The 27,145-nt window shown below is 35.5% G+C and overlaps 1 protein-coding gene across 2 annotated transcripts in view; it reads right to left on the reverse strand.

Annotated features, from left to right (window-relative positions):
* The window catches only part of SESTD1 (SEC14 and spectrin domain containing 1), a 96,727-nt gene that overhangs the window by 25,742 nt on the left and 43,840 nt on the right, over positions 1–27,145 (reverse strand). Inside the window, exons 6-10 of one of the 2 annotated variants that reach the window (XM_053918811.1) lie at positions 16,815–16,928; positions 15,593–15,687; positions 13,033–13,088; positions 10,421–10,632; positions 2,134–2,256 (exon numbers count right to left, since the gene is read on the reverse strand). In XM_053918811.1, the coding sequence (XP_053774786.1) occupies positions 2,134–2,256; positions 10,421–10,632; positions 13,033–13,088; positions 15,593–15,687; positions 16,815–16,928 (600 nt within the window). The remainder of the gene's footprint in view (positions 1–2,133; positions 2,257–10,420; positions 10,633–13,032; positions 13,089–15,592; positions 15,688–16,814; positions 16,929–27,145) is intronic. The other variant, XM_053918812.2, reaches the window with a different exon arrangement.

The following is a 27,145-nucleotide window of genomic DNA, read 5'->3' on the forward strand; positions in this document are numbered from 1 at the left end:
TGTCACATATCCATATTTAAATAACTTCTGGATAACTTCTTAACTTTATCCCCTAGATGAAGTCTAGAATGTTCTATAGCAAATAATATTTTCAAGAACTAAAAAGGAGGACAAACCATAGAATATAGTTAATTCTGTAGTAACATGTTCCAGAACAATCCACAAAGCTCAAATAAATCACAATCTATGTCAAAAATATCAACAGTATTAAATTATTTAAAATGTACCAAGAGAATTAAAGACTGTAACCTCAGTAACCGAAGTTATAAATTAAATACAAATTATTCAATATTTTCTAAGCATAAAAGAAAAAAACCATTATGCTGGAACCTATGAAATACGGGAAATATGTACATTTTTCAATCACAGAACTTCATTTGTAAATCTGTAACAAGGACTAAGTAGGGAAAGGGCAAAAACAATATATTTAGTAAATATACATTAAAGACTTTAGTAAATATGTATTTACTAAAAGTATATTTACTAAATTGTAAATTTTTAGTAAATACTATCCAAATCTTGTGATACCACCTGCTTACATATTACTCCCTTAGCTAGATTACAATTCCTATAGGGTACAGTTTGTATTTTATCTGCAAGATAGCTAATCATTAAAGCTGATTTGGGAAATATTATAAAGAAAATAATATAAGGAAACCAAACACAGTGCTATATATTTAAAAGGAAAATAATTAGATCATATATTGTCAAAATGCATCTCTAATAAAGAGCAAATGATTCTTGGTCAACAATTCAAATTTATTCTCAAGAAAAGCATAGTTAGTATTTATTCTTTAATCTCATTTAGTTAAATATACATTTACTAATACTATCCCCATCTTTTTATTACCACTTAAACTAAGAAAGTTGAAGGGGAAAGAATTAGAGAAATATAATGTTCAGATGACCCTTAAATCTTATCTGGGCCCAGAGTTTAACATTACTATCGATAAATTTTTTGTACCGTTCTCCATTGTTGTGCATTTAGATCCTGAAGGTCAAGATGCCTATTACATTCACCCTTGAACACGTCCTCCTCCCCCCCCCAATTAATACATAAATCCAATCAGAGTATATTCTGATCACTTGGAGTTGCGTCTCAAGGTGGGCTGACTTCTCTTACTACCTATTTATGAAGAAAGGTTTTATTCCTCATATTATGTGTAAGGCTGAATACTGTAAGTGTATGTGTATAAATTGATTTTTTAAGACAGGTAATCTAAGAGATAGATATGAATTTGAGTTTTATTTTTCCAATTTTCTAGTCACTCTATTTAAAATTACCATAAGAATATAACTTGGAGGAGAAAAGGAGGTAACTGACCTGCAAATTGGATAATTACTTACTCAACAATGAAGAGTTAACTATAACACGGCATAAGATTAGCACATATCAGTTTCCTCCACGTAACAAGATGTTACATTTTAAACCCTCTTGAACAATTATTATCTATAATCTGCCTATAGAATAGTTTACTTCCCAATTTCATAACTGTGATTTCATATCTCCCTCACAGTTACAAATGTAAACCCTCAATCACACAAAGTACAAACACCTATCCTGTACCCTATGTCCTCACTCTCCATCAGTTATGATTAATGTAACAATTCTACAATTAACTCTCAGGCATTTAATTGTACTATGCACCCTAAAAAGCAGGGACAGGCTTCCCTCTGATGACTTAAGAATCACAGTTTCTGTCTCAAGGACTACAGATGAAAGTCCTGTTTTTGTACTATCACTCTTTCTTCCATTACTACAGTTTTTAAAATTTCACATGAATTGTATCTATAAATATATGTTAGTTAACTGTATTGCAGATATAACCAAAGTCAAACTTCAATGACTATGTACCTAGTGGTCAAAATGTACAGTACTTGCCATATATAATGCACACTTTTTTGCCCAAATTTTTGAGGGAAAAATAAGGATGCGCATTATACATGGGAAGTGCTAATTCCCATGTGAAATGTGAATTATACACGGGAATTACTACTAAAATGTGGGTGCACATTATACACAGCAAAACATGGGCACTTTACCAAAGTTTATAAGAAGTTAGCACTACACATGCTATTAATTATCCACATTAAGAATAGCATTATAACTTGCAGAGGAAAAAAAGCCCTCACACTGTGCTGGCTCTCGATCTCTTCGTGCTTCTGCTGCAGGGCCTGGGAAGCCCGAATGGAATCTCCAATCCCCCACTGGGCTCTTAGTTGTTCTGACCCAGGTCCTTCAAGCCAGTTCACAACCTATTAAGTAGAAGTTCAGATGAAATTTTAAAATAAGCAAAGCTTTTCAAACTTTCATTCTAACTGGTTTTCCCTCCCAAAGTTGCTCATGTATTTTTCACTTAAATTCTTTAAATTGTATTGCACAGGCAGTAAATATTTATTTTAGAACTATATAGCTGTAACAGGACTTATCCAAAACCTAAATTTGGAGGAATATATGCTCCAGTACCTCAGGCTTTCAGCTATCTGATCATCTGCCACAAAAAGAGGATTAAAAATTAACTTATGATAAGAAAATAAAAGAACTACAGGATTTAGAGTTAGAAATGACATCTGTCAAATTTCTTATCTAACCCTTAGGAAACCTCTGAGTTTTAGAGAGATTAAGTGACTTGCCCAAAGTAACATAATCCATTACTGAAAAGCTAGGCCTGAAAGTCATGTGTCTGTCCTCATACTCTTCCCAAGGCACTGATAAGTGAATGAATTGACTAACATAAAGTTAGAATACTATTTTTCTTACTTTGAAAAGAAAATTAAAAATCAGGTAGTAGTGGAATTATACTACTGCAATATACTCTAGGCATATTAAGATCAACAAAACATTCAGACCCACAAGATTATCTGAAGTCCCAATTACAAACAGTCTACTCAGAAGGATGTAGGGTGGGGACTAGTTTCCCAGAACAGCAGCACTGGGCATTTCTCTTCTGCTGAACAGCTGAAGCAGCCCAACAGCTCAGGTGTAAGGAGATGCGATCCATATGGTACAGGTATGGGATCAGAACCTCATATCGCCCACCACAGTGGTCATGCCTGTTACAAAGTCAATGAACCTGCCCAATGTTAAGTCTTCCATCAAGTATTAATAGTTTTCCCAATCCAGATCCAGAATATTTTTTACTATAAACAGTACTGTCTAGTAACATAACTGACATTCCAAATTTTTATCAGGTTTTCCAGAGAACCGAGCTAGATAGTTAAGTAAAAGATCAAATTTCCATGAAGAAGAAAAAAGGTTTTTATTAACTCTTTATCCACAAACATGTATTCTCTGAATCCACATAGACACAATGAAGTACTTTTAACAGAAAAAATAATTTTATTAAGATTTACCTGTTCCTAAAATTAGAGTAAGGAATTCAGCAACAGATGTATGGTTATGCTCCCAAGAAGTGAATGAGGGTGTCTCTGAAGCATAATATTATCAAACCAGGGGATAAATAGGCTTAGCTTAGAAGTTTATAACAGAGTATCACAGACCCATAATGCATTTCTGTTACTACCAGGTTAAAGTACATTCATTTTGAAATCTAACAGCTCATGTAATTTTTTATAATTATATAAAAGTGACACACTATAAAAAATCATATATATATTTTCTTCCATTAGTTTTTATATGCATAGTGTTTTCATATGTTGCTCCAGATTTAAATGCCACACCCAATTCTCATAGAATACAAGTAATTTCTAGCCTGTGTTTTTCACTTAACATTAAACTATACTATAATGATTTTCCATGTGGCTACAGTATAATTCTCAATGCTTATAAACCTTTTTTAAGAAGGCTTAACTCCTTGTCTCCTGCTTGCCTGCCTTTCTCCTTGCCTTCCTTCCTCCTTCCCTCCCTCCTTCACATATCCATCCAAACACACAACCCGTCCATCCTTATTAAGAGTTAGGTAATGTACTACCTCAAATAACAATTATAACTGATTTCAAGACTCCAGTTCTCTATTGTTGAGCATGTAGAATGCTCCCAATTTCCACCAATTCTAAGTAATTCCATAATGAACATTATATGTAACATTTTTATACTCAGCATGATATATATAGTATTTTATAGTTATATATAGCATTTTTCTAATCCTATATTGTTCTCATTATTATCTAATACAAATGTGAATACAGAATCAGATGTAAAATGGCTTTTAATTATTTTCAACAATTAACATAATTATTTCATTAGAAATGTCTAAATTCTAAAAATAAGAGCAGAATGAAAGCATCTCAAAAATATTTAACTTTAACAATTATACATTATTTTTTAAAATTGAAGACATTATTTAAACACTTAAACTTTGCTTTTAGAATATGCTAGAAACAAAAGCAGGTTACCATAAATCATAACTGGGTAAAAACAACTCACTGACATGTAATTTTCAAAGAGCCATAAATAAAGTAAAGGCTTCTGGTGCCAAAAACCCAGTTCCATAGTCAAGTGCACATACAGCTTTAATGTATGCTAAAAGTAATTTCCCTTAGGATGCAACATCAGTAAATGTATGACTATTTCTAATAAAAATGATGCAAATTGAGATCGATGCCCTAGTAAACAAATTTATTTAAATACATTAATGATAATGTTTTAACAAACCAGGTTATAAAACTTAATTTCAACCAGGACATCTCGCTCGGTCAATCTTAATATCAACTTACTGCAAAAGCAGTTCCACGCTCAATCTGTATCAGTGTAACCTCTCAAATGGTTACATTTATATGCAAAGTATAACCTTGAAGATGTGTTCTTAAAATCTACCACGACAAATATCTGCAAAGGCCAAAAATGCGTGTGACTATCCACCATTCTTTCATGACCAGGTGATTTCTAAAGAATGCAAGAGAGTATTTGGAAGTATATGAAGTCACATCAGGCAGAAGGGCATGTCAAACATCTGACCTGGCAAAAGAAAATGAGGAAATGGGCACATATCCTCCAGCTGTATACTTATGCAACTCAGAGTGTGTCCTATTTTGCCTCTGTGTTTCCTTTCTACAAACAAGAAAAGCACCATGAATGATTCCAGAATTAACATTTGCAATGCTGGCAGTAATTACTGCCACAATAAATAACAAGAATCACAAGAGCATATTTCAGGGAAGTGGCATTATCTCCTACCCAGAAGTATGTGAAGTCTAATTTTTAAATGTAGCAGCAGCAGCCCTGGCCACATAGCTCAGTTGGTTGGAGTCAAGTCTCAATATGCTAAACCTGTGGGTTCGATCCCCAGTCAGGGTATATACAAGAATCAAGTGATGAATGCACAAATAAGTGGAACAACAAATTGATGCTTCTCTCTCTCCCACCACTTTCTCCTCTCTGTCTCTAAAATCAGTAAGTAAAAATGAATGAAATGAATGAAAGAATGAAGTAAGCAGCAACAGCATGGAGAACCTCTGCATACCACATGAAGTCTGATGCTACCAATTTGAACTGTGGGAAATAAGTGACTGATCACTATAATGGATATTATTTATCATACAGTTTATTTATTAGAATGACTGATTTCTCTCTACGTTTTCAGGGATAAGTCAGTGAAAAAAAGAAATTTAGAAAAATTCAATTTTCACTAATTTAACATAAGCAGAGATAGTCAACTTTATGATTATCTTCATATAACCAAAAAATTTCATTCCATTTTCCTCAAATCCATAAGACTGAAGACATTACAGTTTATGCTCTCTGTGTGCTGACATGATCAATATATGTTACCGTATAGCTAAATTTAAGTTATCATTTGGCAAGGGAAATAGATCTTTCCCTAAAATGTGACAGAGTATATAGGACCATTAGAGGGTGAATATTAATGTTCTAACCAATTCACAAGTAATGCTCATAAAGAAAACTGAATAGTAACGAAGTTTGTTTTTAACAATAATCTCATTACTTACCATCATCACCACCATTATAAATATTCTTATCATCTCCCTTCTCTATTTCTTCTTTATCCACTTGGGCTGGCCCATCATTTCAGTAACACATTTGGCAATACATTAATTAATTCCTTTGCCCCTTTGTCTTTTTATCATACCCACTGATCCCAGGTAGCAAAGCACAAATGCTGATGAATATCATCTCTATGCTGCACCTCAACAGCCAGCCATAAACTGGCAGGGTTGTACAACAGGCCAGAAAGGTTCCACCATAAAGTCGGTATCGACCTACCTAAAACTACAACTATATTTCTGCGGTAATTTCACTCTTCCAATCTCCACAAAGAAAATCTGGAACTATCTCTACCTCATCTAAACTTCTACTCCTCTCTTACTACCCTGCCCCTAAACCTACACCACCAAGCAGATGACCTTTGTTTCTTACTTTGCAAAAAAAGAACACATCACACAACAACTTCATCTTCCCGATGTCTGACTTATACACAGAAGCACCTCTGGATTCATCCTACCCATCCTTCCTCCTGTTACAAAAGGGAAGTTCTCCCTCTTTCATTCTAAAGCTAATCTCTTCAACTGTGCTTTGGAGTCCATCCACTTTCACCTTGTCAGGAACTTGATAGGATTAATTACTCTTTCTCTTTTGTACATTGAATATAAAATATAGATACATACCACTAGGCTTTAAAGCTCTTAGTTTTTCATATTATTATTATTTATTATTATTATTATTAAAAAAACAAAAACACTACACACCTGACACCTATTGTAGGCTGAACTGTGCCCCCCACCCCACCAATTCTAATCCTCAGTACTTCAGAATGTAACCATATTTATTTAAAGATAGGGTCTTGAAAGAGACAATTCAATTAAAATGAGGTTGTTAGGGTGGTCCTACTCTAATGGCTGGTGTCCTTAAAAGGAGAGGCAATTTGGATACAGGTAAAGAGGGAAGGTGATATGAAGACCCAGGAAGAAGATGTGCACAGCCAAGACAAGATCCTTCCCTCACTGTCCTCAGAAGGAATCACCCCTGCCAACACCTGGATCTTGGACTTTTAGCCTCCAGACTGTGAGAAAATATTTCTGTTGTCTAAGGCTCTAGCACTTTGTTACAGCAGCCCCAGTAAACTAATACAACCCCTCTTCTACCACTTCTAGGCACTGGTCAAGTGTTAATCTTTCCTTCAAAGACAAAATTCTCAGAGTCAACTGTACTCAGCGTCTCCTTCACCACAACTTGCTCATTCCTGAATTCATGCCAGTGTGCTTCTGGCCCTGCCCCTCATCTTCTGGCTTCACCAATGACCTCAATCTTGTATATTCTAATGGACATGTTCAGTCTTATTTAATCTTTCAGCAGCATTTGACAAGGTTCTCAATGCCTTTCCTGAAATGTTTTTTCTTTTGGCTTCCTGGATGCAGAACTCTGCATTTTTCTTCTTCATCTCTGGCCAATCCTTCATTGCCTACTTTTCAAGAATACGCTCTTCTACTTGACCATTACATAAAGGAGTTTCTGAACGCTCAGTTAACAGGCTCACTTCTCATCTACTCTCAGCTCTTTCCTTGGGCAATTCTCATCCTTTCAAAGCCTTTGACTTCCATTCATATACAAATGACAAATGTCACGAGCCCAGACTTCGCTGATTTCTGGACTTGTTCAGGACTACCCTTCTACATCTTAACTTAGATGTCTCCAAGTCACCTCAAATGCAACATACTTAAACCTAAATTCTTGATTCTCCACACTCTTCCACCCACACTTACACCCAAACACCATGTAGTATTTTATAATTGTATACCACCACCATCCATCAAATCTTTCAAGCCACAAAAATGACTCACCTCTGATATCTTCTTTTTCACCCTTAGTCCCAGCACTCTCCTCCTGGGGACTTGAATGGTTGCAATTTCACAACAGTTTAATCACACACCATAAAGGTGGGACCTTTGTCTATTTTACTCACCATTATATTCCACCTAGCACAATGTCACAACTGACATACACATTGGTATTTGAATGAGTGAGCAAACAATAGATATTAATAGAAAAGTCACTATGTGCCAAACACTAACCATTTTATAAAAATTATCTTCTTTAATCCTTGTGAAAGGCTTATTAAGTAGGTATTATTATTGCTGTTATTGTTATCCTCAGTTTACTAAGGAGGAAGCTATGGCATCAACATGTTACAGGTTATTCCCCAGGTCAAACAATTTTAAAGTCGTAGAAAAGGGTGAACCCAGATTACCTGGGTGACTTGATACCACTATGCTATTCCATCATTATGGTTTTCAAAGATACCCCTTTATCTGCTGCTTTAGTTATCCATGGTCAACAGTAGTCCAATAATTAAAATGAAAAATTCCAGAAATAAACAACTCGTAAGTTTAAATTGCGTGCTGTTCTGAGCAGTGTGATAAAATCTTACACTGTCCCACCCAGGATGTGAATCATCCCTCTGTCCAACATATCCACACTATACATGCTCTCTGCCCATTAGTCACTTAGCCTTCTCAGTTATCAGACTAACATGGCATTGCAGTGCTGCATCCGAGTACAGCAGTGCTTACTTTACTTAATAGTGGCCACAAAGTGCAAGAGTAGTGATGCTGGCTATTAGGATGGGCTAAAAAGAAGCCATACAGTGTTTCCTCCAAGTGAAAAGGTATATTTTTTTCTAAGTGAAAAAAAACATAGTATATTTAGGTCTTGGTACTATTCATAATTTCAGGCATTTGGGGGGTCTTGAAATATTTCCCTCACAGAAAAGGGGGGGCTACTGTACTCTTAAACTACTTGGCTAAGCTTACCTGGATTTAATACAAGTTGTCTTTAACTTATGAATACATTGCATTTAAAAAGTTATATATAATTAATGCTCAGAAATCTTTAGTTTGGTTGTCATGAGATAAAACCTAAATCCCTTTGCCTGGAAATCAAGATCTTCCATAATCCAGCTCCTGCCTCATTTCAAGCCTTTGTCCTTATGACATCCCGATGATCTGGTCAGGCATCAGCAAACTACAGGCCAATTACGGCCTACCACTGGTTTTGTAAATAAAATTTTACTGGAGCACAGCCACATATATTCATTCACAAAATGTCTGTGTACTACAATGGCAGATTAAATAGCCCTAACTGCAAGAAAAACTGTATGATTCACAAAGCCTAAACGTTTCCTATTTGGTCTTTTACAGAAAAGATGCCAACAACTGAAGTAGACTTGTTGACTAGATCTAGTTTGACTGAAGTAAATAAAATCGCTGTCATTAATCAAGTTCTGGGTTCTTTCAACAAACCTTTCAAAAGTGGACTTATTATCCCTGTTTTAGTAATAATAAAAGGAAGGGAAAAAAAGGAAGTCAGATGGAGGTTCAGGGGGCTAAATAATGTAACCATTATCACACAGCAAATATATGGAAGAATTAGGACTCAGAATATGTTTTTTGTCTACGATGCTCTATGACTCAAAGGCCAACAATTTCCCATGGTGCCTTCCTGCTTCCTTTTTCTTCAATAGATCCTGGGATTTCATGCTGCTATTATTCATTCATGCTGTTCTTTACCCTCCACAAAATGCTAATTCTTTGAAATCTAAAAAAGGTGCCTGGTGAAATCACACATTCTTGGAGGACAAGCTCAAGTACTACCTCCTCCACTAAATTTTCCTAGATTACCTGCAACCAGAGGAATAATCGCTCCTATAAATGCCCATAGAACTTCAGTCATAACCTTGTGACACTTAACATTCTCCCCTCCTTAAGTTTGATGATAGCAAAAGCCAAGTCTACCTTTATATGCTTTATAATACCTAGCACAATGTCTTTTACATAATAAGCACTTAAAAATTATCTAATGAATAAATAAATCTAATAAAAACATTCTAATCTGGATTTTTTAAATAAAATATTTTAAGATTTATTTCTTAATAATGCAGCACAAAAATTCAGAATGTAGCCTAAATAAGAAAAATGTCTCGGCACTGATTTTTAGTATAAAAGTAACTAAAAATTTATAAATATTAAATACATTGAAAGCTTTCTATCAGCTTCATATAATAAAATTTAATATTATAATTACTTATATTACATTTTATCATTTTGCTAGGATAGAAAAACTCAATGCCCAAATTAACAAAAAAAACTAACAAATTATTAGAAATAAATCAAATTATCAACAATAAAATATTATTTATTGTAAGAACACAGAGACCACAGATGTCTCCAACAACTAGGTTTTCTTTGAAGTTCATTCTAATAGTGTGAGCTGAATGCTCAATGTCAGTTCTAGAAAGAACATAATCTTAATGCAAATACTATTTGTAAAACTACACATAATTAAAAATAGTTTTAGAGTCTGATTTGGTATATCTAAGGTTCTCTACAAATAAGGTTTATACAAATAAGGCTTAGCATAAAATCAGTCACAGAGTAAAAGTTATTTTTTAAAAAACCCAACATTTATAATTAAAGAGAGTTAAATTTTTTCAACTCAGATACCTACCTGCATCACCTTCTGTTGAATTTCTTCTAACTGTGTACGCTTACTACGTTGCCTACAAACTTCCTGGTAACGGGTATATTGCTCTCGCAGTGAATCTAGTAATTTCATAACCTGTGGCTGTGCAAGTAGTTCATCATCCATGGGAGACCATGACACCCCTCCATCTGAGCCATTAAATCGACGCTGCTGTAATTCGGATAACAATTCATGCCCTTTAAGGATAAAAGATACTCATAATCAATATCTATAAAGAAATACAATTCTTCTCAATTCCAGCCCCTTATTTTTAGAACCTACCTACCTATATGTCTACCTGCCTACTAAGAACTGAAATATAATTGTAAAATGTATATAAAAATAAAGAGAAAACTGCATATATGCACATATATGTACACACATACAATATGGTATACTTATGTGTTATTTAATATATCATAAATGTATATACTAAATATGCTATGCTATATAGTAAATGTATATGGTGCATACATATTTTATCTATATCTATCGCATTCTTCTTATTGGTGGATTCACTGCTCAGGATATTATGCCAACCAGTCCTCTTCCCTGTAGAGCACAACTATACCCTGGAATTTCCGTTTGATAGTAAAAATCAATACTTAGCAATGTGTTATATGATTTCAGTAGTAATCCATACTTTTAATTATAGCTCCTTAAAAAGAAAAGATGGTATAGCAAATGTTTGATTAGATTAAAGGTAGAAAGTCTTTATTACTGGTACGAAATATTTAAGTAATCTCTACAACATATTACTTTGAATCATGAGAGGCCAAAGAACTGCATCCAATGTTATTCAATTACAGCAAACAAATGTAGAATATCCACTCATTCCTGAGAAATTAGAATTGCAGAATGTGTAACATCTAAAGCTGTAAGTATATTAACAATTTAAAAAATAAACTAATTAACCAATTGTTTTTCAATTATTACTTACGAGTCAAAAATGCAGACACTTAAATTCTTTTGTCTTCACCTTTATTCAGGAAAATGTCCTAAATTTAAATGGCTTTTAATACAGGGTGGGGCAAAGGAAGGTTTACAGTTGTTCAAATGGAAAATAATACAGTAAGTAATAATACAAGGATAACCTTGTGTTTCATGGACTCACAACTTCTTCTCCCCTACCCTGTATTTGTACTGATAGTCTACTGTACCTTCTAAACGCTCAAGAGATTACAATTACTTCTCAGTTCTCTAAAAGAAATTAAGACATATTGTACTAAAAAAGCTTAGGACAACTGAATCATTGCAACAAAAATATTCAGAATTTATGTCTTTACTCTTCATTACATTTTATAATTGGAAGAACAACTGTTTTAAAGACTTATGCAAAGTCTAGTCTATTTATATATGTAAACACATATTTATACACACATATTCTCGCCCAAATATCTCTCGTAGTGGTTTCACAGATTCTAGCAGAAAACAATGAAATTTTTTTAAGTAAAAATACCTTAATTTAACTTATAATGTATTTTCTAATAATGGCTCATAATTCTAATTTTGCTGGTACCAGGCACTATTCTAAATACTTTGCATATGTTAATTTATTTATCTTTAGCTCAACCCAGTGAAGTGCAGATAGTTATCATCCCAATTTTAAGATGGGAAGGCATGAGAAAGTTAAGTGACTCATTACGCAGGTAATACAATGAGTACAATAATACTAGAGTTGGGACTTGAGCAGTCTGGTTTCAAAGTATAGCCTCTGAAATCATTATGTGTTGCTGCTTCTCTAATGGAAATGGTATCCACAAGAAAAACATTAAGGGTAAGTTGTCAAAACAGGAAAATAAATGTACCCTTATCTTAACGGCTTTAATGAATTTAGACATATACTACACGCCATGCAGCAGGGAAGACACACTATGTGCAAAGCCTTTGCAAGGTGCTAAGTATTTTTACAAAGGTGACTGTAAAACAGTACAGCCAGTAGCTTTGGATTTAGACCTGTTTTTAGTGCTATGGTGAGGAGTTTAATAGTTACTTGATCTTGACCAAGTTTTTTAATATCTCTAAGCCTTGGCTTCCTCAAGTACAAAATAGAGAAAGTAATTCTAATAATCTCAAGGGGTATTAGGAGAATAAAATATAAAAATACAAAAAAAACCCCACCCAATGTTGGAATGTAGTAAGTATTCAATAATCCAATAAAATAAAAATTGTTATCTCCATTTTACAGATAAGAAAATAAATCCAAATATTTTAAGGGAGAGTTAATTTGGCAATTTATCACTATTAGTATTTTTAATATTGTAAATTAACATTTTGGTTAAACCAAAAAGCAGTTTGAAATTTTTTTCTTTGAGTTTCTACCACATAATTCATCACTAAGCACTGTCAATAGGCTCTCCAACATTAAGCAAAAGGAGATATAACAAGACCAGTTTTACCATAGGCTAATTGATATAAACACGATTTAAGTTCTTATAGCATCTCATGATGTTGTAACAAAATGACTTTGAACAAAATGATGTTATTCAAGGACCTGCTGTACATGCTCAACCAATATTTATTTCATGAACCAATCGATACAGGATTTGTTTACTGGATTACGATTATTAGTAATCGGCACATTTTTTTCATCTTACCTGTCTGAAGAACTGTTTCAGGATCAACTGATGGAAGGAAGTTTAAATCCACAGACCTGGCAAGCACCAAAACAATAATTTTTAAAAGCTATTATTTCTAAACTTAAGAAAATCCTTTATCCATACACATTAAAACAGGTATATGTAAGTATGAAAATTTGAGGTATACTGTTCTACCATATGAATTTTAATTATATTATTTATATATATTGTTGTTCAAGTACAGTTGTCTCCATTTTCCTGCCACCACTTTTCCCTGCTCCACCCACCCCCACCTCCCACCCTCAATCCTTCCCTGCTTTGTCCATGAGTCCTTTATACATGTTCGTTGACTTCCCTTCCCCTTCTTTCACCTGTTACTCTCTCCTCTCTGACCTCTAGTTACTATCAGTTTGTTCTTTATTTTAATTTCTCTGGTTATATTTTGCTTGCTTGTTTGTTTTCTTGATTATGTTCCACTTACAGGTGAGATCACATGGTATTTGTCTTTCACCAAATTTCTCTTAAGCCTTAGAAAGCCCATTAGAAATAATACTTGTACCCCTGAAAAAATACCTATGTGATAAATCACAAAATGTAGTACTTGGAAAAACACAGTTTATTATTATTAATTATAATATTATTTCAAATATTAAAAAAATCAATTTTAGTGGTTTTCACTGGGTATTTGTTTCAAAATGAAATTTGTAACTTTATAACTCAGAAATGTTAACATTAAAAATATATGCAGTCACAAGCCAATCAAAAGTTTATTTATCTACAGCAACCTTTGAGAGCTGTAAATAGTCACATCTGTGTGTGTGTACCGAGCAATTGTACTGTCTTCCCTGTACTAATTATGCTTCATATGAATTGGACTACGGCCTTTATTAAACAGATTTGGAGAGTAGAGATGAAGGAAAGGTAACGACAGATGGCAAATCAAAGTCTAAGACCTTGCTGCGATAATTGAGAAGTCTCGCTCTAAACCTTTCACTTTCGTCTACTGATCTAGGCCTTCAGTTCTTACATAGCCTAGATCCTTCCTGATGGCTGCCGTAAAGATGATAAAAATTTGCAACAACAGGGACTTTACCATCTGACATTTTAGAGACTAAGCAATAACACTTGAGTTCCTTTAGGAGGGTCTGGCAAATATGGTATTTTATTTAACACTTCATATAGTCATGGGAACCAGCATATACCAAAAGAATTTCCAAAACACTGACGAGGATATTATTAGATGGAAAAAAAGGGGTGCCACTGGAATGTAAACACAAGACGTTCTAAGAAAGCAATTAAACAGGTTTCTTTACTGCACTGCTTTCTCAGCATTAAACCCTATGACCATAAGCTCATTTTCTACAGGCACCCTTTTAATATGTCTTTCCTGAGGAACAGGACTTTAAGAAACACCAAACTTACTCTGCTGGGCTACTCAGAAAGCAAGAAGTTTGGCTAATTTTTATCAAGTGACTTGTGTGAGATTTTCACCTCCTAAGCCACACCATGTAAGTGTGTGTGATCTCTACACATACGCTCTCACATATTTACATAACTGTAAATTTTTTACATTTCACATTTTTATAATGCATCTATAGGATAGTAACGTTCCTAAATGACTAACTTTAATGAGATTTACCTTCATTTGTTTTCATATATTTACTTTCTTTTAATCAAGACTTGGTGTTATACAATGACCTTCTTATACCCGTCTTCTTATCTCAGTTGATTGGTACATGACTATATTTGGATTCATGGAATAACAAGATGAATTTTATCAAAGTTCCATTGCATTTGTAAGGCCAGATTCAAAAGAGACAGACAAGGATGATTGATTCTTGAGATTCAATTGATTCTATTGACTCTTTCAGATTTCCTATTAAAAAAATTACTCTTCTAATGATCATTTTGTTATTGAGAGACTAGAAAGAGTTAATTTGTGTCCTAAAGTGCTTCTTACCTGGGAAGAGGGACTTGGCCCACCACCAGGAAAACAGAAACTATTAAGGTTATAAAGTTCAACAGAAACCTGTTAAAATGATTTACCTAGGTATTTACATTTAGATAACACAACTGAACAATTACTTCATCTAGTGTCATAAAACACTGAATCCCCCAAGCTGAATTCATGAGTATCACATACTGCACAAGGACACCGGAGTTCTGCAAGCCAGGCACTTAGGTGCTAAGGTATTTAAGTAAGGTGATATGAATTTTATTTGAAGCCGCAACTTCTTCCATATTCTTTGCGAGCAAAGTAAAACTATTAAAAGGTAGAAAATGGTTTCATTTTGAAAACATGTCCTTGCCAATGAATATTTTAAATATTGTCAGAAGAAGAGAGTTATTACTAATTATCAAATTAAGTCTCTTGTAAAGAAAACTTTGCTTCAAAGAGTAAATTTTACATGTAAAGCAAATTCTCAAAAATTAAAAAATTTAATTCAAATTTTGTATGTCTACTTTTATTGGAGACTTGTTTACCTTAGTTATTTTAGTTTGCATTAACAATAGAGGTTATCTTTTATCAGATGAATCATAGCTTTGCAAGGGTATAATTGCAGGACTGGCCACCTACCTTTCTTTCTCTTGATTTCCTTTATCACTTCCATTGTTAATCAAAGCGAGTTCATCTAACAATGATGTAGATTCCTTTGTAAACTTCTCAAACACCTACAACATGAAATTTGATTAACATATTAAAAATAATCTTAAAAGGTAATATGTACAAGAGGATTTTCAGTTAAGAGCAATAGAATTGGCCAAGCAGGATTCCCTTCCCTTTCCGGATGTCACGTGGTACCATCCAACCATCATAGCACAACGGTATACTGGAGAGACTAAACCACTTCCTAAAACAGTGAATAGTTTCAATGTATAAGACATTTTTAGAATTTAAATATATTACAAAATAACTTTTATTCCTCAGTCAACAAGTTTACTTTTATTCCTATTTTCCTTAAAAACACCTGTCCAAAAACAGTTTTAACTACATAAATGGTATTTAGAAAAGTTTTAACCCTCTACTTCCAGTTATAGAACATTTCTTTGTTATTCTATTACCAATCCATACTGGTTACATGTAATAGTTCAATAATTTTACATACAAGCATATAGCATAAAAATAAATTAGCTGTAATTTTAATGTGAGTTGTTAGAATGTTTCCAAAAAGGGATTTGGGCAAGTTGGGTTAAAATAAAGTGGACATTCATTTGCTGATGACATTGTTCAAATATGGTGGAAACAGAACTGGTTTTCCATTCTGAAATATCTAAAAGTTCATTATTCTTCAATAAAATTAGCATATTATCCAATCTGAGTTAATATGAAATTTGTTTTTTTAGTCCCCAGCAATTTGGTTAAATAATGCTGTATTACACAGAGTAGCAGATTTCAGAAGTGTGACAAAGATACATTTTCAGAAATGTAAACCATAACCTGCCAAACTGCTCTCTAATTCAAATTGATGTTTAAGTATTTTCTTTGAGAATACTGTATCAACTAGATTATCTTCCAGGAAATTGTGCTACTCTCTTATTCTACTTAAAAGATTTACAACCTTGACAAATACTGCTACTAATGACAACAGTAATAGCTAACACTTGTGAATCTGACTCCACAGAGTGTTTGCCTTCAAGCATTATACTAGTGTGTGGTATACACTGTATTTCTTCATTTTTATAAAGAGGAAAACAATTTATGTTTTAGTTAATTACATTTTAGTTGATTAAAATGATAAAGACCAAAATATATCTTATTTACATGTAAATAACATTTTATCTCACTGTAATATACCAACCAGCCTCTTATTTAACCAGTCCATGTGATCATAGGTAAGACTTCCACCAAAATCTTCTGTTAACTGACAAGGTTCTATGTAACGAGTCAATTTATTGGCAGACACTAAAATAACCTATAAAAGTAAAAAGAAAAACAAAAACAAAAAAAGAAACATTTAGTAAGCCATTTTTTATGTCCATAAAAGTGATGAGGAAGTAAAATTATATTATGTATACTGTTTCCACCATGATGATATATCATTTATTTAATACATAATAAATTGTGGCTATTGCTAATAAATATGCTATCATTAACTATTTATAATAAATACCACATTAAAAAAAACAAACACTAAGTAGCAGCTCGGTTGAAGTATTTTCACATTTTTATCAATATTAATAATTTATTAGTAATAAGAATTCCTTTAATAAAGAACAAACTGACAGTGACCAGAGGGGAGAGGGGAGGAGGATAATGGGGAAAGAAGGGGGAGGGACAAGAAACATGAATAGAGGACTGATGGGCACAGACAACAGGAGAGATTGACTGTGGGAGTGGGGGAGCAAGGTAGGGGAGAGCAATGGGGAAAAAGACAGGGCAACTGTAACTGAACAACAATAATAAAATAAAAGAATCATAAAGCATTTACTCTTATAATCTGAATGCTTTTATTAACATAATATTTTATGAGGCATCTATGTTGTTATGCTTATTGCTTTTTTTATTGCTAATTAATCAATATGCCATTGTATAAATAAAGCATAATTTGTTTTAAAAAATTCCTTTAACACAATATATTCAGGAAAGAATTTTCATATGGCCTAAAAATTAGCCACTAAAATGATAAGCACAAATGAATAATAAATCTGTACACTAAAGTGGTAATAAAAAGCACACTAAAAAGATAAGCACAAATGAATAAATCTGGCAACTGAAAAAATTTGCACTTTATTGTTCGTTTGCATTACACTCTGTAATAAGGAAGTAACAAGTCTATCATTTTATTGTAATTTGTCAAAAGCTCCTAAGAAAGAAAAGTCAAGTCAAGTAACTTGTATAAAGGACCCATGGACAAAGAAAACTGGAGGGGGTGGGGAGGGGAGGACTGAATGTGGAAGGTGGGGTTTGGTAGGGCAGGGGAAGGTAATGGGGGGGGGAAATGGGTGCAACTGTAACTGAACAACAATAAAAAAATAAAATAAATTATATGAAGTTTCTCTTACATTCCTTTAATTATGCGTTAACAAAATATGTCCTATAATAATAGAGTAAAACTTGGGATATGCTAATAATTTAATCTGAAAATCAGAACTAAAAAGTAGGGAGGTCAGAGAATTCATAATTTTGAAACTTACTAAAATGATGATCTTTTAACTCTAAACTTTGAAAGATTTCAAATACAAATTATAGAATCACTTAAGAGACCACTGTAGAGCTAAATACATTTTCAATGAAGACATACAAGCCTAGGGAGTTAATTTACAATATTGTTTACTTTTTTCTGTTCGTAATTTTTATAATAAAAATATTAAAAATTAATCTTTAAAAAAATCTTCCCAGAAAGAAAATACACGGCCCAAACAGTTTATGAGTTTTAAAAATCAAAGAAGAAATTTTAAGTATCTGAAGTCTTTTATTAACTAATCATACTGTGAGAATTTGTATGTAATGGTGCAAGATACCCTAGACCTCAAACCAGTTTCAACTCCGGCTCTGCTTCCTACTAGCCCTGAGCTCTCCAGCCAGTCCTGTAAAAGCCTCGGAGCCTCAGTGACCTGCTCTAGTAAAACCAGCACATTTGTCCTGATGGTCTATTCGCTACTTTGCTTAGCTTCATGGTCTAAAAAGCTTCAGTAAAAAAAAAAATTCGAATAACAGATCATTTCACTATTAAATGTTTTCAGATATAAAGGAAACACCCTCAACTCATTTGGAGACTAAAATAACACAGATACCCAAGGACAGTTTGAGAAGGACTATCAAGTGTTAGCAAGACTATAGGGTAGCAGACATTTTTTTTTTCATCCTCACTCAAGTATATGTTTTCATTTTATTTTAAAGAGAGAGAAAGGGGGAAAGGAAGGAAAGGGGGAGGGAGGCAGAGAGAGAAAGAGAGTGAGAAAGGTTTGAGAGAGAGACATTCATCAGTTGCCTTCTGTTCTATTCCAACTGGGGACTGAACCCACAACCTACGTGTGTGTCCTGACTGGAGATTGAACCCGCAGCCTTTGGTGTACACTCCAACCAACCGAGCCACCCAGCCAGGGCCCAGCACAAATTCTTATACACTGCGAGTGGATATACAAATTAAAATGCCTTTTAAAAAACAATTTGGCCATATCTTAAAATTTGAAACATTTCTATAACCTATGCCAGGACATTCTACAAACAAAATCTTATACATGTTTATCAGGAGACATACACAGGAATGTTTATAAAGCATCATTTGTAACAGTGAAAGAATGGAAACCACCCAAATATCCATCGACAGAGTAAGTATATTGTTTTTATTCACACAATGGACTAACATTGAGCAGTGAGAATGAATCAACTGTATGTACTACAAGAATATTCATGAATCTTAGATAATAATGAGTGAGAAAAAGCAAGTCAGTAAGACCAAAATTATACCATTTTTATAAAACTAAAAAAATAAAACTAAGTATATTATTTTAGAATACTATTCTTAAATAATAACTGTATATAGATATGAAAGAGTAAAAGATAAACACCCTCTATTTCCTTCTAAAGATTTTGTCTTTTACATTTAAGTTTTTCATACACAAACAGAATGAGTACATAAAAGAGGATGGGTAAATACAAATAATTTAGGTGGTAAGGGATGAGGGATAGGTGAATGGGATCAGAGAGGGACACTCAAGGTTATTTCAAGTTATAGATATTTGGGTCCCTAGGTTAGGTGGTGGGTACTCAAGTGTTTTTTTTTATTATTGTTTCATATATACATATACACTTCAAAAAAATATGTACCAAGTACCATATTAAAAAACTGAAAACAGAAAAGAATCACGAGAAGAATGAAATGACTTATAGGAGAAACACACTGAGACCTCAAGCTCGGAGTGAGGAAAGGGTACCTCTTTTGTGGCAGCAAGCAAGAAGGTCAGAGGGAGAACAAAGGGAAATCTGGAGGTGGTAAGGACAGAGAAGCTGAGAGTTCATGTGATTCTTTTATTTTCTATTTGAAAAATAAAAAATAAAATACTGAACATCGGATTACATTTTTGGTTAGTCTAATCACAGCAAACTGTATAAAATCTGTCTATATTAAATGACCATTTAATGTTATCTCTAGACAGGAGTGTCAAACTCATTTTCACAGGGAGCCACATCAGCCTCATGGCTGCCTTCAAAGGGCCGAATGTAATTTTAGGGCTGTATGAATGTAACTACTCCTTCACAGTTAAGCGAGAGCTCCGCGCTGCCGCCGGGTAAAAACAGGGTGCCAGGCCAGATAAAACAGGATGGAGGGCAGGTTTTGGCCCATGGGCCTTGTGTTTGCCACCTGTGCTCTAGTATGAGGAGTTTAACATATTTTACTGTTTCCCTGTTTAAATAATAGTGAGAGCTAATTTAAAATAAACATTAGAAAAAACACAGAAAATGGTTTTCTTAGTGAAAAACTTGTCACAAAGAGTTTTATTTTCTCTAGCTCCAATGCAGCTTCTTTAGTTCTTAGAGACAGATGTGAAGTTAAACATTAAACAGTAAGTAAGTAGAGTTAAGCCACAGAAACCATTTAAGCTGCCACCAACTCCTTTTGGGATCAAGCCAGATACTTCTACACTAAAAGATTAAACACAATTGGATCCCAGGGAGGGGCTTTTCCTTTCTCTAAAAATGCCTAGCAATCTATCAGCTAGATATATACTATCAACGAAAGTAAGAGATATGTATTTATGAGGAAATAAACCACTTGCTGAATTGACCATCAATTCACATCTGAAAAGATAACATTTTCAAAGCACTTTCTCCCGAAAATAATGACTGAATAGAAAACACAATGAATGTACAACATAGCAAGTGGTCTTTCTGCTCTTCCATTGTACCTTACTTGGCACAATACTCTAATTAAAATGCTGGAATAATACCTCTTGAAAAATCCCTCTATCATGTCCCCCATATTATAGCTTAACTTTTAATAGTGTGCTATTAATTTGTTCAACAATCATTATTTACTAGAAGTTATGTGTTCTAATGCTGGGAAATAAATAAGGTTCTACAAAGGAAATCAGCTTTCTGTTTCTGCAATAATCCAGAGACAGCTGCCTAACACTTTCATTAAAAGTAGATTAAAGTTTGCTGGTTTGTTTCTAGGGTCTTTGTTGAAAATACTCTAAATGAATATGCATGTTGTTGCCCCTTTAGTCATAATAGCTCAGAGGGCCAAAGGCTTTACTAGAATACTCTCAAGTGTTTCCAAATTCCTTTTCTAGGTTAAACACCATAATATTAAAACTGAAAGGATTCCAGGTTTACGCCCTAGCTCTGCCACGAATTCACTGACCTAAACAGAAGTCAAACTGAAGGAATTCACTCCTTGCTTATTTCCCCAATCTGCTGAAGAGAGTAGCTACTTTAAATTATCAATGATGTCTTTTAAAAGTTCTGAGAGGACATACTTCTGACGAGCTGTCACCTAGTACATTTAATTCGGGCCATTCTCCCTAACATATGACCTGTCTTGCCCAGTGAAGAACACCTGTCACTTTCTACCCAGTATGGTTAAATCTCATTAAACACACACACACCCTTCTACATTTTGTAGTTCCTAAATACATATAAAATCATTGGTAACCGATTTCAAGTTTAAGAAGCCAAAGGGAAAATGTGTGGATACTCAGTTATATGTGGCAAAAGTTTATTTGCATGTCTTATAAGCTCTTTCTCCTAAAATTAACTTAAATGTAAATAGTACAGATTCACTTTATGACATAAAATGTATTTAAGAGTATAGTACAAAAGAAAAAAAAAAAGATCACTTTGCCTAGTCCTTTCAAAGGAACAAATACCATGAAATTGTTTTAACAGTAAGCCCTACATAAATATTAGTTTTTCCTTTATTTTATTTATGTTAGAGAGGTTAAGGCAAGACAAATAGCACATACCATTGTTCAACAAGTTTGAAAAGAAAGATATTTGCTATATTACATTTAAACAAAACACTTGTGAAGGTTTTCTTTAATCTGCAATCAGACGTACAGAAAAGACTGACTTGTCTCTCCCACGTGTCACTGGAACACGCATCCTTTCCTAATGACATATCCCAAAGAACTGAACTTTTTACTCTCCAGGCATTCACATGTTCTACTTTTTATTTTACTTATGCTAAGAATGTGTATGCAAGATTGGGAATTAAAATGCATCTTTGTGTGCTTGGTACATACTCATGTGTGTTTATGTGTGTTTGCTTGTTTCTGTTTGTTGGGGAATGTTTTTCTAAGGGAAAATAACTTGCTGCAAAAACTGGAAAGAACAACAGACAGAGGAACATGAAGGCAGTCTTGGTCCTGGCTCCAACATTAGTATGGCCTCAGAAAAAGAACAGGATTAGATGCAGGAAGACAGAGATGAAAGAGAACAAAACCATTTAGAATGGCGGCTGGTTATCATTACCGGTAAATAACACTTTTGCTCTCATGAATGACAATAAAGAATGAGAAGGTGGAGATCCTTTTGATTATGAGCCTCCCAACCTGAGGAAAAGACTACGGCCAGGACTGCTTCAAATGTGTCATCTCATCAGACAGACTATAGAGACTATCACCTACCCAGCAAAATCTATCCAAACCACAGAGTAAAATGCTGAATAACAGAAAGTACCTGAATATCTGAGTTGCCGAAAAGGAAACTGAATAGGCAGGCAGTTATTTTGGAGGCAGGAAGGATACCTGAAGAAATATTCAGTTAAGCAATGAGAGAATAATATTCAATGGCTAATGAAAAACATTAGAGAAATTAACAGAAGTTCATTAAGAAGAAAAAAGTTTAGGAAGGGTGATGAGCAAGAAAATGTGAAATCATGTGGGAAGAGGCCATTAAAATAATGAGTGGGTGTTTATCTGATGAACATGTGGACAGCTGGTAATAAGTCTTGGTTATGGATTAATTCTATAAGGTAAAACATACTGTTACTTACAGGAACACCAGTACTCATAACAAAGTTATACTTTCAAGAGCCCAAATAACAACAAGGAAAATAATTTTATATTAAACAAGCATCTGTGTTGAATTTAATTTTACATATAACTCTAAGTATCATTTAATGGCTGAACTGCCCCTTGAAGTTGAATATGTTTGGCGGTGTATTAGGCAGTATTTGAAATGACTCTCATTTCATTAAGACATTAGGTTTTTAATAAGTGCCTAGTGCTTATTTACTTGGGAAAATATTCTAGTTGAATCTCTTCAAAGCCTAACAGAAAATATGTTGACACAAGAAGCTTTAACATTTGCGTTTTAAAACATCAATCTATGACATCAAATCAAGACAGGTAGGAATTCTCTTCTATTTAATCCTCCAAGAGTCAAGGTATTACACCCCAATTAATTCATAAAGCATGAGACCCAACTGGGCATTTCTGAGCAGATGCCTATGTTTAAGCAGGACACGACAAGCTCCTCACAAAAGGGATCTTCCCCCTTACTCTGTGTTCTGAGCCACTGCCTCCTGTTCACTTTGCATTCTCCTGGAGCACCATTTCCTGCCTGACCCTGGCAGGAACAGCTGTCCTTCCTGTCTGAAATACTCACTCACCATGGCAACATTCAGGCCTCCAGCTTTCTGCTTTTACTTTCTTCCCTCACTACACTTCTGTTTCTCTTCCCTGGGATGCATTTCCCATTCAGTTATCAGGATAAAAACTTTCTTAATGTAATCCAGCAGCCAGGGCTGCCTTCCCTTACGTGCTGGCATATCCCCTTCTACTATGTCTACACCAGAGTCAAGTCAACGATGACAAAAGCTGCAACAACAAAGTGAAACATCTGGCTTCTGCTTAGCAAGTAAAAAGTAAAAAGGTGAGTCGGAGAACCAAGATGGCGGCGTAGGTAGACACACTGCGCCTCCTCGCACAACCAGAACTGACAGAGAATCGAACAGCAAGGGGGACCAACACCAAGGAAATAGAAAATAAACATTCATCCAGACTGGTAGGAGGGGCGGAGACGGGCACCGGGGTGGAGAGGACTCGAGTGGCTGTGGCGGGACTGAGACTGGCGGAGTGTGGGACAAATGGCGCAGGCAGTCCGAGCACTAGCAGACCCTGCGGCCCCACATTGGCACAGATAAACTGAGAGGGCCGGACTCAGAGTGGCGGAGAACGGGGCAGGCTGAGCAGGGGGTAGCACCCTGCGACCCCACATTCGAACAGAGATAAACCGGGCGAACTGTGGGGAGCGAAGCAGACCGCGCAATCCAGGGCTCCAGCTCGGGGAAATAAAGCCTCAAACCTCTGATTGAAAACGCCCGTGGGGGTTGGGGCAGCAGGAGAGACTCCCAGCCTCACAGGAGAGGTTGTTGGAGAGACCCACAGGGGCCTAGAGTGTGCACAGGCCCACTTACTCGGGAACCAGCACCAGAGTGGCCCAGTTTGATTGTGGGTAGCGGAGTGAAAGATTGAAAGCCGGAGGAGAGTGAGGCGGGCGCCATTGCTCCCACTCGGCCCCGCCCCCACGTACAGCGTCACAGCGCAGCGACCAGCGTTACCCCGCCCCGGTGAACACCTAAGGCTCCGCCCCTTAAAGTAACAGACGCGCCAAGACAGACAAAAAAAAAATGGCCCAAATGACAGAACACTTCAAAGCTCCTGAAAAAATACAACTAAGCGACGAAGAGATAGCCAACCTATCGGATGCACAGTTCAAAGCACTGGTTATCAATATGCTCACAGACTTGGTTGAATCTATTCGAAAAACAGATGAAAAAATGAAGCCTATGCTAAGAGAAACAAAGGAAAATGTACAGGGAACCAATAGTGATGAGAAGGAAACTGGGACTCAAATCAATGGTATGGACCAGAAGGAAGAAAGGAACATCCAACCAGAAAAGAATGAAGAAACAAGAACTTGGAAAAATGAGAGGCTTAGGAACCTCCCGGACGCCTTGAAACATTCCAACATCCGAATTATAGGGGTGCCAGAAGGAGAAGAGGAAGAACAAAAAATTGAAAACTTAATTGAACAAATAATGAAGGAGAACTTCCCTAATCTGGCAAAGGAAATAGACTTCCGGGAAGTCCAGGAAGCTCAGAGAGTCCCAAAGAAGCTGGACCCAAGGAGGAACACACCAAGGCACATCATCATTACATTACCCAAGATTAAACGCAAGGACCTACATCCAAGATTACTGTATCCAGCAAAGCTATCATTTAGAATGGAAGGGAAGATAAAGTGCTTCTCAGATAAGGTCAAATTAAAGAAGCTCATCATCACCAAGCCCTTATTATATGAAATGTTAAAGGGAGTTACCTAAGAAAAAGAAGATCAAAAATAGGAACAGTAAAAATGACAGCAAACCCACAGTTATTAACGACCACACATAAAACAAAAACGAGAGCAAACTAGGCAAACAACTAGAACATGAGGGTTGCCAATAGGGGAGTGGGAGGGGGAGAGGGGGGGAAAGGTACAGAGAATAAGTAGCATAGATGATAGGTGGAAAATAGACAGGGGGAGGGTAAAAATAGTGTAGGAAATGTAGAAGCCAAAGAACTTATAAGTATGACCTATGGACATGAACTATAGGGGGGGAATGTGGGAGGGAGGGGGGTGGGCAGGATGGAGTGGAGTGGGGGGGAAATGGGACAACTGTAATAGCATAATCAATAAATATATTAAAAAATAAAATTAAAAAAAAAAAAAAAGTAAAAAGGTGCAAAGAGCATTGCTCCAACCCTTATAAGAACAACAAAATAGTGCACGTTAATCTGAAAAATCACACGTTTTCTTGGATCCATCAGAGAGTTAAGTTCACAGGAAAACCAATTAACCTGAAATCTAAGGAAAGACCTGTGCCTTCAAGGACAGATGGAGCTGGAGCACTTTTTTACCTGGGGCAAATGCCAGACATGATACATGCCTGGAAAGAATTCAGCTAAAATTTTTAATGAATTGCTGAAGGCCAAATGTGGGCTAGTGTCAAAGTTACAAACACCCTGGGGGTACAGACACAACAAGAACTCAAACTCAGTAGCAGGCTCTTCTCCATAGACTTCCCAGGGACTCAGGAGAACGAGTGCAGGCCTGGGGGAAGGAAGAAGCAGCTACTAGGGGAAAGGCATGAAGCTGATGCCTTTCCTTAGATCTTATCTCTCCAAGAGAACAGAAACCTTCTGGAACTGAAGTACAGATGGCAACCGTGATGACCTGACGACACAAGGAAAGCCCCACCGCAGCTGGAGGAAGGAAAAATAACGCTCCATCCTAATGTGGGCAGGAATACACATATATCATAAGCCCAGATTACCATAGGCCTCCTGAAGTTGGGGAAAGGGCAACATCACTAAGAGGGCCCTACCCCCTGCATCACCATCACAGAGCCTGCTGAAGACTGAGGCCTAATCAGAACAACAGAGGATGTCTCTCTAGTACCAGCAGTCTACTGCTGAGGGAGAGTCAGCAGTGCAAGGAGAGAGCTTCTCTGAGGCACACAGGTGCAAAGGAAAAACAAAGAGCTGAGGGCGGAACACTAACAGTGGGGCAAAAGTAGGTTTACAGTTGTTCTTATGAAAAAATAGTACAATAATTAATAAATAATAATACAAGAATAAACTCTGTTTCATGGACTCACCACTGTAAAACTATGTTTGCCCCACCCTGTCTTACAAAAACAAACCCTTCTGGCAAACCAGCCCACATCTTCAACACAAAGTAGCCAGAGGAACTTGAAGCCTGTGATGCACTGAGAAAAATAACAGCAACAATAAAAGCCAAAGCCAACTCAACTCCTGACTAGACTAACACACCCACCAGCCCTTCCCCCTGCCCCCCTAAAAGGCCCTGCGTGAAAAACAAGATGGGCCCATTGCAACACAAACACAACTGCCCTCAGTCTCTACTGTCCTAACAAGGTGTCCAATATACAACCAGAAATAACAAGACACACAAAAAGCAAGAAAGGAAACAACCCACTGTCAAGAAACAAAGCAAACAACATAACCAGAATACGACAGATCCAAATATCAGAAATATCAGGTGGGCAGTTTAAGATTATTACAGTATATGCTAAAGGTTCACATGGAAAAACTGCAGAACAGATGGGGAATTTCAGCAGAGATAGAAACTACAAGAAAGAATCAAATAGAAATTTCAGAAAACAAAAACATGGTA

This window comes from Desmodus rotundus, chromosome 2, assembly GCF_022682495.2.
Source record: "Desmodus rotundus isolate HL8 chromosome 2, HLdesRot8A.1, whole genome shotgun sequence".
Taxonomy (NCBI): domain Eukaryota; kingdom Metazoa; phylum Chordata; class Mammalia; order Chiroptera; family Phyllostomidae; genus Desmodus; species Desmodus rotundus.